Consider the following 19,872-nt stretch of genomic DNA (forward strand, 5'->3'; position numbering starts at 1 on the left):
TTTTATATTTCTATACTTACTGTAGTTATTATCTTATGGTTGTTATCTTGTTTTGTTTTTAGCCCTGAAGAAGGCTAGAAACTCTAGCCGAAACGTCGGCACATTAAAATAAGTTAGTCATACTTATTTGTGTTTCATTGACCGCACCCCCAACCATTTTCTCTTCATACAGAGATATTGATCATTATGTGAAACTTGGTCATTTTGACTCAAGGGACTATAAAATTTGAAGTCATATTTGAAAACAACTTATAAGAAACAACTCATAAAAGAAGAATTGCCCCTCAGCATAAAATCTGAACTTTAATGACTATCATTCTGACAGACCATGAAAAGTTCAGAAGTTAGGAAGCTCTCCAAAACAGTTTTAGCCTAATATTGGGCTTGTTCCAACAGGAGTCATAACTGCCATGAAACTGAGGATGCACGTGTGGTAGGAATGGAATATCGATATCGATATTATCAAAATATCAATATTTTGTAACTGATAATACTAGAATATTGATATTTTCCTCCGATATGTTTTTCCAGAAAAAAAAAATTCTTACCAAATTTTTAAAAAAGCAAATACGTACATGTATTAAATAGATGAGAAAATAAAAAAAATCATAGATAATTTCCTCTCTAAAAATAATTATATACCTCAGAACTTCAAACATGTTAATTATTTTTGACAGCTTAAAAAAAATTAAATAAATACCAATAACATTGAGAAATATCCAGCCAATAATATTGAATCCAAATATCGATAAAGCAGATACCTAAAGAATACAATATTTTAAGTAAATATTACCAGTAATTCCTCGATATTTATTATCGATAGTTAAATATCACTATCAAAATAAAATTTAAATATTTTATTTTAAAATTTACCTAAAATATCTAAGATTTTCACAAATGAAATATAAATGTTTTCTTTTATTATCTCTGCCAAAGTTTGATGTTGATATCAAATAGAAATATTAGGATATTTTGATTTTGAGAATGTTCATTTTTGAATTGGAGATTATTGGAAAATTAATGTTTTTCACCTTTTATTGAAAACGATTTATTCAAGTAACACATCCAGTTATATTTTGGTTAATGTTGGGTGGGTGTTCTATTATTTGTTATGTGCAATAATAGGTTCTCCTATGATTAGCATTATTGTTTTATAATCAATATTTCTTTAATTGTTTAAAATTTCCCTATTTAAATATTAATAATTTGGAATATTGATATTGTAGTGCCAATATCGATATTGTTAATCGTTTTAAATATTGATATTTTGTTTCCCATCCCTGGACCACCCTAATGTGAAATATGAGAGGGAAGGGTGCAGGGTTTGGAACGGAAGTTTTTACTTGTGTTGGAACAAACCTATTGACAAGTCAAATTTTCACAATGGTTCCAGGACTGTTAAGTTAAGACAAAATAATAAGCAATAAACTACACTAGATATAAACACTGTACATATAATGTTATTAACTTTTAAAACCAAAATTTGAATTATTAATAAAAGAATACCAATGGCTCTATTTTTCTTCAATTTCAAGTCTTTTCAAATAGACAAAGCTCATTGAATCCATGTCAACTATGATTACAGGTGGCCAATAGAAATAGTCCACACCCAATAATTTGAAGTTTTTGCCCGATCCCTTAAAAAATACTCGATAAATTGATAAGAAATCAATGTATTTTGGTTACCTCAGTAATATGAAGTTATAACGACACTTCTTGCTTGTCAAAACATCATAATTTAAAGTCAGGACCCCAGCCAATCTCTAATAGTCTTCCACTTTTCAACAAGTAGAGGGGCCTGTTGTTTGTTTACATACTTATTCAGATAATTCAGTTTGCAGTCTGTTTTCATACGGTATTAAATTCAAATCTTGTGTAACGACCATGCCACACAAGATACTACCATGCTATATGTTGGTCACGACAGATAGCATGGTAGCTATTGCTTAATTAGAGATGATATACTGTGATCTATCAGCTAAGACGTGAACTACGATCATCACACAGACATCGTATATTGATATATGAACTATTTTTAGTAAATCCTTTGATTGAAAAAAATACTAAATATAATATATATTGTTATATTTCTTAATGTATTATTTAAATTGATAAGGATCACAATAAAATCATCTGATCCACTAAAAGCTAACCTCTCACATGTAGCATCTCTCAATGGATGTTCAATAGCCCCAGAGAGATAAATCAGTGCAACTTGACTTAAGTGCAAATTTCCTCTTCAGGGAATACCCCTCCTTAGGAAGCAATGAGTAACAATATACATAATGCATCAGTATATTTTAGTGCTAATTTTGGAAATGTATATTGTACCTTATTCCTATACCTTTTATTCCTTTTGTAAGGTCTTACAGATAGTTCCTGGACTGGTATTCCCCTTCGGGACTGTAGACTAGTTCCCTAAAGAGAGTAGTTTTCTTCCTACAAGGACCTGCACCTAGTTTCTCTAGGACCTATCATCTCCTACATGACCAATAGGTAAGTTCCCAATGGAGTGAAGTTCGTAAGACTTAACCTGTCAACTTATCTCCTAACCAGCTACCTAACCTTTTTGAACACACGTTGCCGAGGCCTTCTAGTATAGAGTACCTCACATATTCAATTGGAGTGAGAACTATTTAATTGCACACAATCACCTCAACATTTGTTTTTATAATCTGTGGAATTGAAATGATCAAAGAAAGAAAAAATGTATCCAATCTCCCTTCTTCAAAAAGTGTGCGTTTGTAAGAAAAAGAATAATATTCATCAAAGTCCCAAATATAAACAATTTCTATTCTACTAGACTCAGAATAGGAACTTCTACTTAACTGGTGAGTTAAACTTTATGGATTGCGTTCATGCTGACGTTGCGATGTCAGAAGAGAACATAGTTCGTTGAACTACACAATACAAACATATTATTATTAATAATTCAAACCTATAAATATTTAAACCTTGTTAAATATTATTTACAATTACTTGGTAATCAAAAATATACATAAAAAACAAAACAAAAAGAAATGGTATTTAGTACACTACTATACTTAATGCTATATATTGGAAAGCAATTAAACAAAAAGTAATAATTAAAAAAAAACATAAAACAACACAAAATTCAGAAAACAAAAGCTTTAAAAAGGGAATTAAATTAAATTTTAAAAAACCTAGAGAGAAAACAAACATAAATATGGTAAATAATAAGAAAAGTAATAAAATCATGTACCAAAAATATTATATAAAATAGCCAATCATTAAACAAATCTTTTTTTCCCTCTCTTACCAATCATGATTATTTAAAAAAAATTATATACATATAATTATATGAAATAGCTATGTATGCAATGAAAGAATATAAATGTCCTTTGAATGACAAAGTGCCATTTTTAGGTAAAAAATTGAGTCTACTGAAGGCTATTTCCTTTAGTTTAAGTGGCCACATTTCACATCAGTTAAGGATGATAGTTTTGTAAATTCTGACTATAAGTTACTGAACAGAAGCAATGAACTAAGATATTTCAAAACTTAAAAATAACAAACATTTCCCGCCTTTAACCTCCCATTTCTACTGCTAACTATATATTTTGTTTTATCTGTATTACTTTTGAGACCTAGTTCCTAAATAGATTTCACGATCAATGAAGCTCTGTTTAGTTTTATTCAATTGGAGTTGAAGTTAGTCTAAGTTAATTTTCATACCTTCACAAATAAAGGACACATAAAACAAATAAAACTAAAAAAACAGATATTAGCATTTTTTAAAATTTATTTATCTAATAAATTTGGTTCAATAATGGCATCAAGTTGTGTGTTCTGGTGATAACTGCAGGTAACTACTTTATCAGCACACCAGTGCCCCCTGGAGGAGTACTGCAGAAGCTCTTCAAGTCAAAAAAATTTGAAGTATACCATATTATTGTTATTTTATTAAATAATTATGTATCCTTGTAAATATAAAGTTGATAACTTTCTTATGACAAAAGCCTTACCTCGCTAGAAAGTAAAGCAAAAGAGAAACACCTAAATATGCAGTGGCCATGTATATCCAAACATCGACTGAAAAAGGTGACAGAAATGAAAATAATTCTGGAGGCTGCTTCATTGGTTTACTGTACAGTATACTAATCCCTAAAAAAGAAAAAGAAATTTTGATAATTTAAATATGATTATATTAATGACAGATAATATAATAAAAATATATTTCCAATGCTAGAAATAAATAAATAATCAAGATAAACTTGTCTTATAATACCAAGAGTCATGAAGGGCATCGTGAAGTCTACTGCACTTCTCCTTTCGTAATTTATTGTTAAATCGCATATTCCAAGATCAGCTCTCTAAAAATCAAGAACGTTTTCTCTAAATTTAGAGGCTTAAATCACTTTAACATTTAAAAGTAATATTTATTTCTTGGATTCAGAATCTTAGAATAAGATCAAACAGACATTTATAAAAATTCATATTTCAGCTATCTGCCATTTTCAAATTTTTTATTTAAATATTAGAGATAAAAATATTTGTGCATATTCAACTGGATAAGCACAAATCCTATTTTGCATCTACCTGTTTCCAGTGGATGCATGGCCTAAGGTTAGAAAAGAATCATATTAGGACTATATTTTCTGTATTTTATTTTGTTTTTCATCATTTTCTATTGTATTTCCACTTCACTCTTACACACCAAATCATCCTAAATATTAAAAAATGGTTTTCTGATCATTCGGATTTAATTAAAATACAGTTTGTTACAACCGCACTTATATCTCACACACACACACATGCACGCCTGTTCTGGAAGATGGACCTACCGTATGATTCCCGATGTATCAACATGGATATCTCGGAAACATGGAGAGGTGGATTACTATCTCACTCAATTGCTTACAGGGTACGGTTGCTTCAGAGCCTACTTGAACGCTTCAAGCTGGAGAACGTATCATCATGCCCAATGTGTGATTCCATGGATAAAACAGTGGAACATTCGTTCTGCCATTGTCCAGGTTTTTTTTTTTCCAAGAAAAAGAAGAGCTAGACATGAAACTAGGCAAGAAATCAGTTCCAGAAAACTTAGTCACCTTGATGATGATTAGGCAGGAAAATTGGACTGCTGTAATCTATACAGCACAATACAGTGCTATAAAATAGTCTATACAGCTCAAATTGGTAGAAGACTCAAAGCACAAGAGTGAGAAAGAAGAGGCCAGACAATGGCTTAGCTTAAATAAGATGTACGAAGATGATGTAGGCAGAATTCAGGCTCTTCTGTCGCATGAAGTAATGTTTGGTAGTGGTTCTACGGGGTAGTAAAGAAGAGTTGGGAGGTGATTTTTAAGTGAATACGGATCTCATACTATTGTGTAACTTTTATTGTTCCACTTCGTCTTATGAAACATTTTTCCACTACTACAAAAAAAAAAACACACACTAGTCATAATTGAATAAATTAAAATTATTGTAACCTCTTAAATTTTAATTGCATAAAAGACTTGAAAATGGCAATCAGCCAAAACTTAGGATTTTAATAAATGAATGTTTTAATTAGAATCATAATACTTAAATAAAAATATAAAAAACCAAATTTTATAGCTGAATATTTTTTAAGTGAAACTTGTTAACCGATATTCTACAACTCTAGAAAAAAAATTGATATGGAAGTAAATTGATTTCATGATACTAGATGAAACAGAAGTGGTAGGGGGGGGGGGAGAGACAAAACTGGTCAATTCTAACAGGAAAGTTTTTATTAAAATGAAGTTGGTTCGGGTGGAATCAAAGAAAAAACTCAAATAGTCATAAAACTATTTAATGTGAGCTTCATCAGGGCTAAAAAAGATAAAAACATTTAAATGAGGAAAAAAGTAAGCAAATAGATAACAAAATAAAATTTAACTAAGGTATGGCCAATTATGATAATTTACATAAAAATGAACACTGTAAATTGAAGAAACTAAAAAAGATGTACAGTGAAGCATAAAATTAAATAACAATAACAAATGGTTTTGAACAATTAGTGAATACGGAAATAATAACAGAAATATAAAAATATAGTACACACTAAAAGATGAAAAAATAGAAAAAAGAGTAAAATCAAGAGTGAAGGAAAATAAAGAACATAATTGAACACCTGCCTTACAGATTGCAAGCAAGCACAAAATGGAACTGAAGGTAGAAACGAAAGAGAAGTAATGGGGGGGGGGGTTAACTAATATAATACATTTCACTATACATATTTTTTTATTTTCTTTAATTTACACTGCTCATTTGCTATAGAAATGATCATAATTAGCCACACCCAGAGTTGGGAAAAAATTAGCTAAAGTTGCCATGGATACGACATTTATTTATCAATGATCCATTCATGAATAAGGGTCGTATCCATGGCAACTTTAGCTATTAGTTTCATCCATTCAAGCCCATCTCTGGCCACACTTTTGTTAAATTTTATTTTTGTCTTATATTTGCTTACTTTGTTACCTTACTTAAGTATTTGTATCATTTTTAGCCATGATAAAGCCTTGTAATGTTGGGCAAAACGTCTCACATTTAATAGTTTTATTACTATTTGAGTTTTTTCTTTGACTGAACTCGGACCATCTTCCTTTTATTATTACATACGGTCAATTAACGATCTTCCAGGCAAGTTTTTATGTTGCAACAGGAGAGTAGGAGCTGAACAATCGTGGCAGTGTCGGTCTGATTTAGTTAGCTCCTGTCCTCATACTCTCCTATTACAATATACAAAATTTTCCTGCTAGCATTGACTTACGCAAAAGCTGTTCTATTCTAATTACTTTTATTATTATTGTTGGGGCGAGGGGCGTTTCGTGAATGAAAAAACCGACCTCTTCCCCAGAGAAAAAAATGTTCGCTGGTTCGGGTTACACAAAATATTAAAAAAAACGGAGGACCAAAATCACAAAACAGAATAATAAAGAAAATTAAAGAATAAAAAAAACCTTCCAAGTGATACACAAATTTAATTAAATAAAAATGAAGTGTTGTGTTGTTACAAAAAAAAATAAAAGAGTCAATGGTGAAGTAAAAGAGAAAATATTTTGATATATATGTATAAACAAAAAAAAAATTGTCTTTACATAAGAAATAATAAGTTAATTAATCTGAGTTACAAGGAAACAAAAAAAAAATATTAAGCTCCATGAAAGAATGGGAGAAAAAAAAAGTCACACAGTAGATGGCCGGGGGTTCGATAAGCGCATATCGATTATATTTCTCACTTCTACTCTCATCCGAGATTAACGTCTACCATAAGTTGCGGTTGTCGATACGTAGAGTGTTGGGTGAGGGTCACGAATTAGGTGAACCCCGAAAATCAAGTAGTCTGGTGAGTTAGAAAGTCCTGAACTGCCGACTATAGACTCTAGGCTATGGACTCCCTTATCAGTCCATATACAGGCACTAATTCCATTGCAGCTTGTAATATTGTTATATATGCCGAGCTGCAACAATGTGTTTATATTATACACGTGAAACAACAAGCTTCCTTAACTGTTTTTGATTTATTCTAATTTAATTTTAATTATAAAAACATAGACTGAATGGTTGTTAAAAAAATGGATATTAACAAAAAATAAAAAACCACTTGGAAGTAAAATATAAGAGAAAAGAAAATACTCTTTTGGACTATAACAATTATTATTCTGAAACTAATATTTTCTGCCTTAAGCTATAAGAGGGAATGCATCATCATTAATAATACATCATTTTATTTCTAGAAGTTTCACTTCTGCAGGCCAGTCTCAGGATTGCTGCAGTTAATTTTTATGATGATTTATTATAATAGTTCTTCAAGGACTGTATTACCCTTTCTCTCAACTCCTTTATTAGACCCGTCCATTGCTTAGTCTCTTTATTGAACGATCCATATTCACCATCAGGAGCTAAATAAAACTTATAGCTAAATTTTAGGTCTTTAGCTATTTCATCTATGAGATCCATTGCATATCCAGCGTACCGGGCATTACCCTCCAAATTCTTATCTACTTCTTTCAAATAAGGTTCGCCCTATAAAATAAAATTTTAGAAAGGTTAGATAAATCCTAGGAATAATTAAATTTCAATATAACTACCAATACAATAATGTTCATATAAATTAGCCAATTAGCTCGTGTTATAGATAGTATAACAGAAAATTTTGATAAAAAAAAAAACATACTGTGATGATCCTAATAGACATAGAAAAAGCATTAGACACTATCAACCCAAAGTTACTGATTTTCAAATTAATCAATTTAAATATCAGTCATTCTTATCAAATCGATTGTTCTTTGTTTCAGTCAATAAGTTTACCTCCCCACGTATCATACCATTACCAGTTTCCCACATAGTTCCTGCCTAAGTCTCAAACTATTCAATCTCTTCATAAGTAATTACCCAAAATTTAAAAAGGTTGCTATAGCCATTTTTGTTGGTACAGCAATTTTAATCTCCTCATATTGTATTGATACAATCATTAGGCTGAAAGATGCTTTAAAAAACACATCTAAATACCTAAAAAATGGGGATTAGTTTTAAATATTGATAAAACAAGCCATCATTTTCACGAAATGATGACCTATTCTTCCATCGACCATAGAGTTAAATAATACCGCTGTCCCTTTTGCCAAAACAGTCAAATACTTAGGAGTCACATTAGACAGCAAACTATTATTTAACCAACTCATCAATTTGAAATTGGAAAATACAAGGAAAATTTTATATCAAATGTATCTCCCTTACTTTAATAAAAAATCAAAATTATTCAGTAAAAATAAATTGATAATATATAAAGCGGTACTCTGAGCCATCATAACTTATGCCTGCCCAACATAGAACTTAGTTAGTTCAACCAAAAGAACCAAACATATATTAATGTAAATATAAATCAATGATAAGTATTTCATGTTACTCAATGATATGTATTTCGTGTAACTCAATAATATGTATTTCATGTAATTCAATGATATGTATTTCATGTTATTCAGTGATGTGGTTTTTATTTTATTAAATGTTAAATATTTTACTTTAATTCAATAATGTTTTTTTTGTTTTCCCTCTTCAGTTTGTATTACTAAAATGTAAAATTTAAAAATTTTTAAAATTAAAATTTAATTAGTATCAAGAAAATTGTATTATATAGGGGTATCCTAAAACAATATGGTAAATATTGTACATTATATATTTATGCAATAAAAAAAACATGTATAAAAAAATATATATTATTAATAATGCATTAGGATACTTACGAGCCTTGAAACAACATAAAATGTTTTGTTGCTTATACTTTGAAACATTTCATTCTGCATTTGACTCCCAGTCCTGGTATAAGAAATCCCTATTTCGGGATCCCAGGTACCAATCTTTCTGAAACCATTCTTTGTCAGTTCTGTTATGTCGATTGAAAAAAATGTTCTTTGGCCTGATTCGTCAAACTTAATTGATCCACTCATTCCTTCTATTTTTACCTTCAAACAAACCATAATTGAATTCAGAAACATAACACTGTATTTTCATAACAGTTCCTGAGAAATAAATTTTCATAAAATTTGTTTAATTTGGAACCTTTTAAAACTTGAAGAGTAAACAGTGACCTGGCATTCCTACTGAAATTATTAAATTTTAAAATTAACTGTTTATAACTTTTGAAACCCAATAATTTTAGTAACCCTGTTCATAAAGTAAGATATTTAAAGGCCTTTAATGTTCCTTTTGCACAAAATAATTATACCTATTACTCTCCTATAAAGGAGTAGGTAGCTCATTATTAAGGCACTGGACTACTAACTCCTAGGACCTGGGGTTCAATCCAGCTGTGGTAGATAATTATTTTCTGTTTCACTGTACCCGTAAGTCAGCCCTGTGGGTTTGGGAGCCCTCCAGGGTCCACCCAGCCTCATAAAGTGGGTACCCTTAATTGGGTAAAAATCTGGTGGTAAAACTCCGATTCTGACTAAATCACCTCCTTGCACAACCCTTGGCCGAGTAACAGTACTTCTTTAAAAAGTACTGCACCCCTTAACCTTCATGGCTTGCAGCTGTATAGAATTGATTTGATTTTATTGATTCTCCAATAAATAAAAAAAAGTAGAAAGCAAATAATTTTACAATAATAATAACATAAAAAGGAGATGGTCAAAAGAGCTCAAATAGTAATAAAACTATTTATTACGAGCCATCGTTTCACCCCACTTTGCAGGGCTTCATCAGGGCTTTCTGAGCGGAGGAAAGCACAAGATTCTTGTCATTTTATATATTACACACAGCCAATCAACGATCTTTTGATTTTTATATATTTTATTATTTTTTTTATTTTTATTTTTAATAAAAATTATGAGTTGATTTTTAATTATTGTGATATTAATTTTTCTGTGATACGAATATTTAAATTGATTATTTATTCTTATTGTGTTATTAAGTGTTTTTAATTTTTATATTTATATTCCATTTATGTTTCTTAAATTATTGAGTTTTTTGTATTTTTAAAATTACTTTCATGTATGTTTTACTTGTGCATTGTTTAAATTACTTCTATGAATGTTTAAATTATCTTTATACTTTAAAGTTCTTTTATGTCTTAAATTAAGTTAGTTATATTAATAATAACAGAAATTATCCTGGGCTTAGCCTTCTTTATTAAAACCGCTTACATGTCCAACCTTTCAGCTGATCTGGCTCTCATCGAGGACAATATTAATTTTAGCGCTAATACAGGCTCACATTGATTTATTAAAATTTGTAGGCTATTATGTCCAGGTCAATTTAACATGGTTAAAATAAACCTTTCATTTGCGTAACATAAAATAAAAAAAATTAGTAGGCTTTATCAGGATGAGAACTGTGATTTGAAAGATGCTTCCTGTGACTCGAAATCCTAAAATTACTTTATAAAAAGAGAATAAAACAGGATTTATTGAAGCATATTGCTCGTAAACTGATTTATTTTTTATAATTTAAGAAAATATTTAGTTTGTGAAAAATTAAATGAAAATTACGAATAAAAAATAAATACTTTTTTAATCTCATTTATGATTAAGGAACCATTAAGCCATTTGTCACGCTGTGAACACTCTAACGGCATCACTTTAACCTCTTCTTGACTAGATTTCCTTATCCTCTGAACAGCTTCAGAATATACTTTGATGGCATCAAACATCAATGCAGAGTTTGTCTGAAATAATAAAGAACATATTATTAACATTATACGTCATCGCATTTTATATCGTTAGATTATAATTTTGATGAGAGTAAGGTTCCATTAAATAATTTGTAGTAGATCACTCAATATATGATGGTTTAAGTGAGCCAAGAAGGCTGTGGAAGTGAGAGTAGGAAAACAAAGGACCTGAAGGGCAGACATAGGGATTCTTAAATTGGTGACTGAAGGAGAAGGTTCGTCAGAACAGGTGCAGGTAGCAGAGATATAGCATTGAAGGTAAAGTTCCAGCGCTGGAGAGACTATTACTATGAACTAGACTAGTACTATATATGTGAAAAGAGAAATAGTGTTGCCACCGAAAAGTGATAGTTTTCATCCAAAATATAAAAGACTAAAGGGAATCTATTGTGAATTATGGCTGTTTGACCTGCCCACAATACCGCAGTTCATCAAACAATGTCACATAAAATTTTTTGATTCATTGAAATACTGTACAAACCCTCTCTTTAATACCCTCACACCAGGGTCCCCTCGGGTGCATTGGCAACACACTACATAAGGACTCATAGTATCAGACATAGTTTTCTTTTAGGTTGAGTTTTCAATTCATCAATAATGTGGGCCCCAGAACATTATATATTACTAGAAAAACGTACAACAAAAATCGATACACTACCGAGCACTCCTTATAATCTACAGAAAAAAGTGACAAATCAATAATGTATACATTTATTCATGAATCACTGACAATATTTATTTCTTTCTTTGAAAAACTAAAGATATATAATTAAGATATTTGCCATTTAAGATAAGATGTATGCCAAGAAAAAAAACTAACTTTCTGAAACTAGATCAATATCAATCAAAAGTACTAAGACTGATCAGTACCGCTCTGCAATACATCAGTTACAAGTATTTACACAAAGACTTACAAACTTCATAAATGAAATCAAATATTAAATCATTATATAAATGGTTTCCTGATATACTTACCCTATGTAATAAGACTTGTTATATAGTAACAAGATAAGAATTATTTACATTATACTCCAAAACCTCTAATTTTAGGACTGTCAATATGAGACCAATTGAATGCAAGACAACGTTTATGGAAGAGCTTGAATAAAGATCTCTTGAATTGATTTTCAAATTTCAATTCTAAGGAAAAGTATCATCGGATGACCTTAACCTTCATCAAGCCTTCATGAAATAATTTTTATTTACGAATTAAATAAAGTGAAAAAAAAAAGAAAAAAGAATAAAATAAATAAATTAATTCAGCAGTTTTCTCAACATGACTCTTATTATTTTGTTCATTTGTTATAAATAATATAATAAATATTGTAATATGATGATTATGCAATTACTTTGAGTGTATCAGCTGTTATAGGTACTTTGTCCTCTAATAAGTTCTTATGGAAGAAGACCCAGTCTTGCACAGTGCTCTGGACATAATGCCGCTGGGGATTCACAAGACGAAGAGTAGTAATGTTCGTTGTATCCGATAGTTGTAGTTCAGAATAGTCAAGCGTATGGGCATCCTGAAAACAACAATTTTAACATGAAAATAGTAACTGCGTTGTTATCTCCATTATCTCTAAACCATCTCCATAATCAGTATGAGATTTTTAAAAATAATGAGGTGTTATTAGTTGACCATAGATTGATATGAGGGGAAGATGATTGGGGGTGCAGTCAGCAAAGATACACAAATAAACAAAACTTATTTATTTGTGCCCACGTTTCAACAAGACTTTCAAGCCTTCATCAGGGATAAGAACAAAAAACAAGATAACAATCAATGAATATAAGAATATACAGATGATTAGAAAATAACTAATATTACGGATACACAAGTAGTGTTGAAAGACATGAATAGTTTAAGTATTTTAAGAAGATAAAGGCTGTATGAGAAGAGTAATCTGGGACAGGAGGAGCAAGGAACAATCGACCTAAGGTCAGAGTTAGGTGAAAATTATTCGATTAACGAATACATTTTTAGTCACAAAAAAAATGTAAAAAATCATGACTAATGACTGTTTATTTCATCCCAGATCTCAAAAAAAAAAAAATTATAATGAGGAGTTAATAGTTGACCGTACATTAATATGAGAAGAAGATGGGAGGGGGAGAGGGGGGAGGGGAGGATGCTGTCAGCATTAATGCACAAATAAACAAAACTTATTAATTTGTGCCAATGTTTCAATCTAAATTTCAGGTCTTCATCAAGCCTGACAAAAACAAGACAAGATAACAACCTTAATTCAGAGAAACATACAAAAACATAATAATAATAATAAATCATGAAGATGGTCAGAGGTGTGGTCAAAAGAGAGCAAAAATAGTTAACAACTATTTATTTTCCAATGTTTCGCCCCACTTTGTAGAGCTTCATAAGGGTTAAAAAGATATTTCGACATATTGTCGAAACAACTAAACATATTTCGAAATAGCAAGGTAATAAGATACAAAAACGTAAATTATGGTAGGGTTAAAAATATGCAAAAAGAAAATTATATTAATTAATGAGAGAAAAGAAGAAATAAAATAGTACTAATATAAAATAAACAATGAAAAGAGTATAAAAAAATTATGCAAACTATAAGGTTAAAAATGAAAATAAAACATAACAACACATAAAAATAGAAAAGTAGATATGAGAAAACAAGTTTTAACATAATAAAAGATGGAAAATAAAGAAGTACGTATTTTTAACCCTTAATATTATGGGTATAACCTTAATTTCTTCACTAAAGTGGAAAGAAATATAAACAGTTATGTGGATTAAAACACCCGAATTTGATTGACCACCAATTTTCCTAGATTGAATCCAAATATAAGTTAACCACAAACACAGGTTGACCTATCATTTTACTGTTGACAATTTCTGTAAAAAAACCTTTACCTATATCCAGACGATTACAGCAACTATATGCTGCAATAGAAAAATAAATAATAAATTTAAAGAATACCAAAGATGTTAAAACGTAGCTGTGGTAATCCCCAAGCATTTTGACTTGTTTTGCTTGTTTCAACACATCTATGATCCTTTCTGTGGCACAGTCCAATACAATGCGTGTCTCGGAAGTTTTCTGTATGTGCTTTAGTATAGGCCTAGAAAAATTATACAACATGAGATGTTTTTATAAAAGGAAAAAAAATATAACTACCGAAAACTTTTAACTGTTTTAAATATAACAGAAGCTGGATCGCACTTACAGCTTTAAAATCTACTTGAAGAGAAACTACAATTTTAAATTATTTATCATAAAATTCAAGATTTGAGCTGAATAATCAATAACAATGAATAATTTAAACTGGTCTTACATATTATTATATTATTTTATTAAAGTTGTAGGACAATTTAAATATATAAATGATTGACCGTAAAAGAATATGGAGATGCTCAGGGCTGTGGTCAAGAAGGAACAAAAAATAGTTTGAATTTATTTATTCATTTACAACTCCAATGTTGTAAGAGGAGACATGATAACCAACAAATTAATAATGAGCTGGTAAATTGATAATATTGAGGCAATAGTGAATGTTATGATAAAAAAATGATAGCTAATGAAAGTACCTCCAATTTTACATCTTTCTAGTACCACTCTTTCACTTTTTTTACATTGACTCTAATTTCTTTGTATCTTTTTATTTTCAGCCTTGATGAAGATCTACATTGTGGCTCAAAATGTCAGCAATGAATGAATAATGGAGAACTAGTTTTTGTTTCTTCCTGATCGCAGCCCTGACAATATCCTTCATATTTGAACATTTATAAATTTTTTAACTTTCTAGGTTTTATGTGAAGATTGATAAGATTTTAGTAGTGATATTACAGAGAGGAAATGAAGCACATTAATTAATAAATTTACATTTTGTTTATTATTTACTTTAACTATTCATATTTTATATAATAATTTTCTAACAAACCTCACATCTCCTTCTGGCTCAATTTGCCAAACTGTAAATGGAACATGCCCTTCCGATGTGAATGCTCTCTTATGCGACTTGAGCAGTTCTTGGAGGCGGAGGAGACCGTAATCAGAATCGTACAGAATAGCATAGCTTGTCCAATCCATATCTTCAATCACATCTACCAACACCTATAAAATAGAGAATCATGTATATTCATATTATAATACAATTATTTATAACTATTCAGATAAATCAGAAAAGGTTTACTTTAATTTTTAACTTTTATTATTAAGAATTTAATTAGAAGATTATTAGTTGGCTATATAAAACTGAAGGGAAATATCAAGGAGGCAGTCAAAAAAGGTACCCTAATTTTGGAAGAAAAAATGCTTAATAATCCTCCCAGATTTATGTAATATTTAGCATTATTTACTTGCCTTAAAGGGGCACGCACTGGTAAACTGATTAAGTGGGTACCTGCAGTTATCACCAGAGTGCACAACTCGATGCCATTTCAACTTAATGCAATTACTGAACTAAATTTATTAAATAAATAAATTTTAAAAAATAATATTTTTTTTAGTTTTATATTTTTAAATTACCTATTTTATGTGCCTTTCATTTGTGAAAGTATGAAAATAAACTAAAACTAACAACTATGACAACTAAATACAACTATCTTGTTAACAACTAGTAAGGAACTAGGCCTTAAAATAAACATGAATGAAACAAATATATGGTTAGCAACAAAAATGGGTGCAATTTCAGTGTTATTATTATAAGAGGAAATACATTTGAACAGATAGAGTGGTTTAAGTATTTAAGTTCTACAGTAACTAGTAAAAACAAAATTGATGAGGAAAATAAAAGCGAGGTTAAAGAAAGGAAATGCTTGTTGTTTTAAATTTCTAAATTACTGAGCTCGCACCTGTCAAGAAACTTGAAAGTTAAAATTTACAAAACTATTATCCTTCCTATTGTTCTTTATAGATGCGAAATGTGGCCCTTTAAACAAAAGGAAGAACACTGCCTTAAGGTTTTTGAGAATAAAGTATAACATAAAATTATCAGATCAAAAAAAGATGAGTTAACCAGAGAATTCAAAAGGAATTGAGGAAACTGCACCCTATAAACATTCAGGTTATAGCATTGCAGCGAATAAGATGAGTGTATAAGGTTGCAGGGCTTAGTAATCAATGGACACCTAAAATGATAATAAACACTGAACCAATAGGTGAACGTCCGAATGGTAGACCAAAGTTTAGATGGGATTGTGTCAAGACTGAACTGGTAGATTTGAATTTGGACAGGCCTCACTAGACAGAGGTATCAGCATCAAACCTTCGCTAAGCCTATATTACTATTATTAAAAATTTGACTTTATTGATAACTAAGGTTATTCATGAAAATCGTCCATCTCTGTGCTTTCTTCTTATGCCCCTTGGTCAGAGATGGGCAAAAATTAGCTATAGCTAAAATTGCCATGGATACGATCCTTATTCATGAATGAACCATTGATAAATAAATATCGTTTCCATGGCAATATAAGTTATTAGTTTCATAGTTGTCCAACTCTGCCCTTGGTTTATAAGAAATAGTTTACTGGTTTCTAAACTACAACTTTAAACACTAGATCAGTTCATCTAAAAACATTTAACCAAAATCCTTTCTCAGTAACCAGTTGTTAAAGGCCCAGACTAATGCAAGGCATTTTGCCATGATCTCTGTATTTATTTATTAGCATTATTAGTTACTTATTTTGTTTTTATTCAAATTCAAATTTTTCATCAAATAAATTAGTTATTTATTTTACTAATTCTATAATTATAAGTTTTTTTTTTCATGGATCATCTTCTATCAAGTATTTAAATACCTTTGACAAGATCTTAGGATCAGGATAGATGTTAATCACTGATTTAGATGGCATTGAAGAAGCATCCCAGTAAGCCTTGATCAAAGGGATATCCATCGCATCGCATGTGGACTCTGCAATGCCTATGGCCTCCGTTGAGTGAAGACCGAAGATTCCGCCTATTCCCTGACTTGCCAAAGTGCAGACTGCTCAATCAGAAATATTTGTAAATTATTTTTTATTATAATTGAATGGGTAAGTGGATGAAGGGGCTATGCAACATTTTTTGAATCTTTAGTATGGACGAAGGGGGTTGGTGCCTATCTAGCTAATGTGAGGAACTCTAACCTCAAAATCCAATTAATAACCAAGATAGCTAGGTGTAGAAGGGGCTATGTACACTTCAAAACATAACAAGCTCCAATAAAGAAAATTGAATCCTGTTTTCTCAAAATTTACTATTTTTAACATAACCCCTTCATTCACTTTCCCCTTCAATTAGTATTACTTAATCAATAAGAGTAAAACTAAAAAATAAAATAAAATAAAAAATACTCCAAAGATATTATAGGAAGATCTTTTAAAATCCCCATAAGTCCATCAAATAATAATAAATAACTAAAAATTTAGAAAAACAATGGAGGCTATTCATATAACTAAAAATATCAATAACAGTAAATTTTAAGATCAATATAAAAAACTTAAAACCATGGAAAGCATCAAGGACATACCCCTTTAGCTTATAAAAATTACAAAAAGGAATAAAAAATCTAATTTTTTTCAATTCTAGGGGGGAGGGGACAACTGTCCCCTCCTTCTGTCCACTGGGCACACCCATGGAAAGAATTTAATTGATTTTTGAAAGATTGTTTAAGATATTTGTATTTTTATATGGATAATGTTTGTATTAAGTTATACAACATTTTAGTATTACCATGTTTTATGGCCAAGTGCCTCATTTCTTGAAACCCTTAAAAATATTGTCATAGGTTAGTTTATTTTCAAATTGATTAAATTATCAAAATTGAAATACTAATACCTCTCCTGCTCGTATTGTAGCTGTCAAAAGATAAAACATGTTCCACGTAAGGTTCGAGAATTAAGCTATCCTCAGGAAAGTTTTTGTCTTGGTTCACATAATTGATATTTTCAATGGCTAATTTGAAGACTTGCTCCTCTTCTGTTTTCTGAGAGGTGAAGAAGCCAGCTGAAGAAACAATTGAAATCTTTAATGATAATAATCAATTTGTATTATTATTTTTTATTTTTTTTTTTAAATCCTCAATTACATTTTACATCTTTATTTAATCATTGGTGATGTTTCAGACATTTGTCTATCATCTGGCTCAAACTATAATATGTATCTATGACAATCATAAATCCAATCTATAACATTCATTTCCACATTTACATAATTTACAACTATAATAATTATTATATTGTAGTGACACTGCTACTATTTATTAGACACTGCTCTAGCTATTGCTATAACCATTATGAGCCATCTGGCTCAATCTAGCTGTCAACAAATGAACCACTATGATCATCACACAAACACTTTATTTTTATATATAAATTATTTCTGGTAATCACTTAAATTGTACAAATTAATAGTAATTTCAAGTGTTGTAATATTCATAAATGTATCGTTAGAATCAATAAATACATTATTATGTTTTAGATAATAATATTAATAGAACAGTGAGAAAGAAAACAAACTAAAGAGTGAATTTCCTCTTCAGGAAAATCGCTTCCTTAGGAGGCAGTGAGTTGAAAATTACCTCAATGGTTGCTAGGGCCAAAATTATTGTGAATGAATAACTTAAATATAAGAAAAAATATACTTATTGTTATTAATAATACTGTTGTTAATTTATTATTAATAGTACTAATTAAAAGTATAAAATTTATATAAAGTCTGCCTGTAAATTAGGAACATATATTTCAGTCCTATTGGAACTGGATGGATAGCGAAAGATAAAATAAGTGGGATTTGAAGATGGGAAGGGTACTGAGATGACGGATGGCAATAAGTCAGGGCCGTCTGTAGCTCAGGCGGTTGAGGCACAGGTCATAGCACCCTAAGAACTTCCCATGTATGTCAGAACAGAACAGGAAGGGGGTAAAAAAAAAAAGGATGGCAATAGGAATGGAATTCCATAGAAAAGAGGATCTGATAAGGAAGGAGCTATCAAAAGCTGCAGTCCGGGTTGCTGTTTTATCTAAGTCTAAAGACCGGGATCAGGTATTGCAGGAACAAAGGATTTGAATTTGAAGAGATCGAAGATGCATGATTAACAACAGGATCAAATAATTTGGTTGAGGAAAGATACCAAATGCTTAAGTGCATTAAAGATAATTAAACTCTATAAATAATTATGTACAGCAGTTTATATAAAAACAAATTTAATACATCCCACTTTGACCTGAAATAAATAATAGAAGAAATAACCTGGTTGAAACTAGTCATAGTAGACGTCCAATACACACACAGCTGCCTATATACCCTCGTTGGATGGTATACAAAGTCCACAGTCATGAGAAAGTACTATATATCAAAAGCAGTTAAATTACAAATCATGGAGCTTCGTGATGAAGATTAGTGATTTTCCTATTTTGGTTTTGAAGGAGAGAATACAGTTATTTCAAACTAAGAAAAATAAATATTAACATAATAAAATAAAAATAAATACTCACATAACTAGAGTTTGAAGGATATAACTATTCCAAACTAATGGTATGACATTTATATACCAAGGAAAATAATACTAACATAATAAAATTAATATGAAAACTAATGTAATGAAATTAAAACAAATACTAATATAATAAAATTAAAACAAATACAAACATAATAAAATTTCAATACATACTGAAGTATAAAATTAAAATAAATACTAGCATAAAAAAAATTAAAATAAACAATAATGTGATAAAATTATAATAAATAATA

The 19,872-nt window shown here is 30.0% G+C and overlaps 1 protein-coding gene across 4 annotated transcripts in view; it reads right to left on the reverse strand.

The window, feature by feature from the left end:
* The window catches only part of LOC106678489 (glutamate receptor ionotropic, kainate 2), a 43,812-nt gene that overhangs the window by 19,915 nt on the left and 4,025 nt on the right, over positions 1–19,872 (reverse strand). For all 4 annotated transcript variants that reach the window (XM_014417012.2, XM_014417011.3, XM_014417014.3 and 1 more), the window contains exons 2-11: positions 17,959–18,126; positions 16,941–17,125; positions 15,083–15,255; positions 14,122–14,263; positions 12,517–12,690; positions 11,003–11,161; positions 9,240–9,458; positions 7,819–8,019; positions 4,250–4,334; positions 3,987–4,125 (exon numbers count right to left, since the gene is read on the reverse strand). In XM_014417012.2, coding sequence (XP_014272498.1) covers positions 3,987–4,125; positions 4,250–4,334; positions 7,819–8,019; positions 9,240–9,458; positions 11,003–11,161; positions 12,517–12,690; positions 14,122–14,263; positions 15,083–15,255; positions 16,941–17,125; positions 17,959–18,126 — 1,645 coding nt within the window. The remainder of the gene's footprint in view (positions 1–3,986; positions 4,126–4,249; positions 4,335–7,818; positions 8,020–9,239; positions 9,459–11,002; positions 11,162–12,516; positions 12,691–14,121; positions 14,264–15,082; positions 15,256–16,940; positions 17,126–17,958; positions 18,127–19,872) is intronic.

Source organism: Halyomorpha halys, unplaced genomic scaffold (assembly GCF_000696795.3).
Source record: "Halyomorpha halys isolate HHAL.00 unplaced genomic scaffold, Hhal_1.1 Scaffold145.1, whole genome shotgun sequence".
NCBI classification, from domain to species: domain Eukaryota; kingdom Metazoa; phylum Arthropoda; class Insecta; order Hemiptera; family Pentatomidae; genus Halyomorpha; species Halyomorpha halys.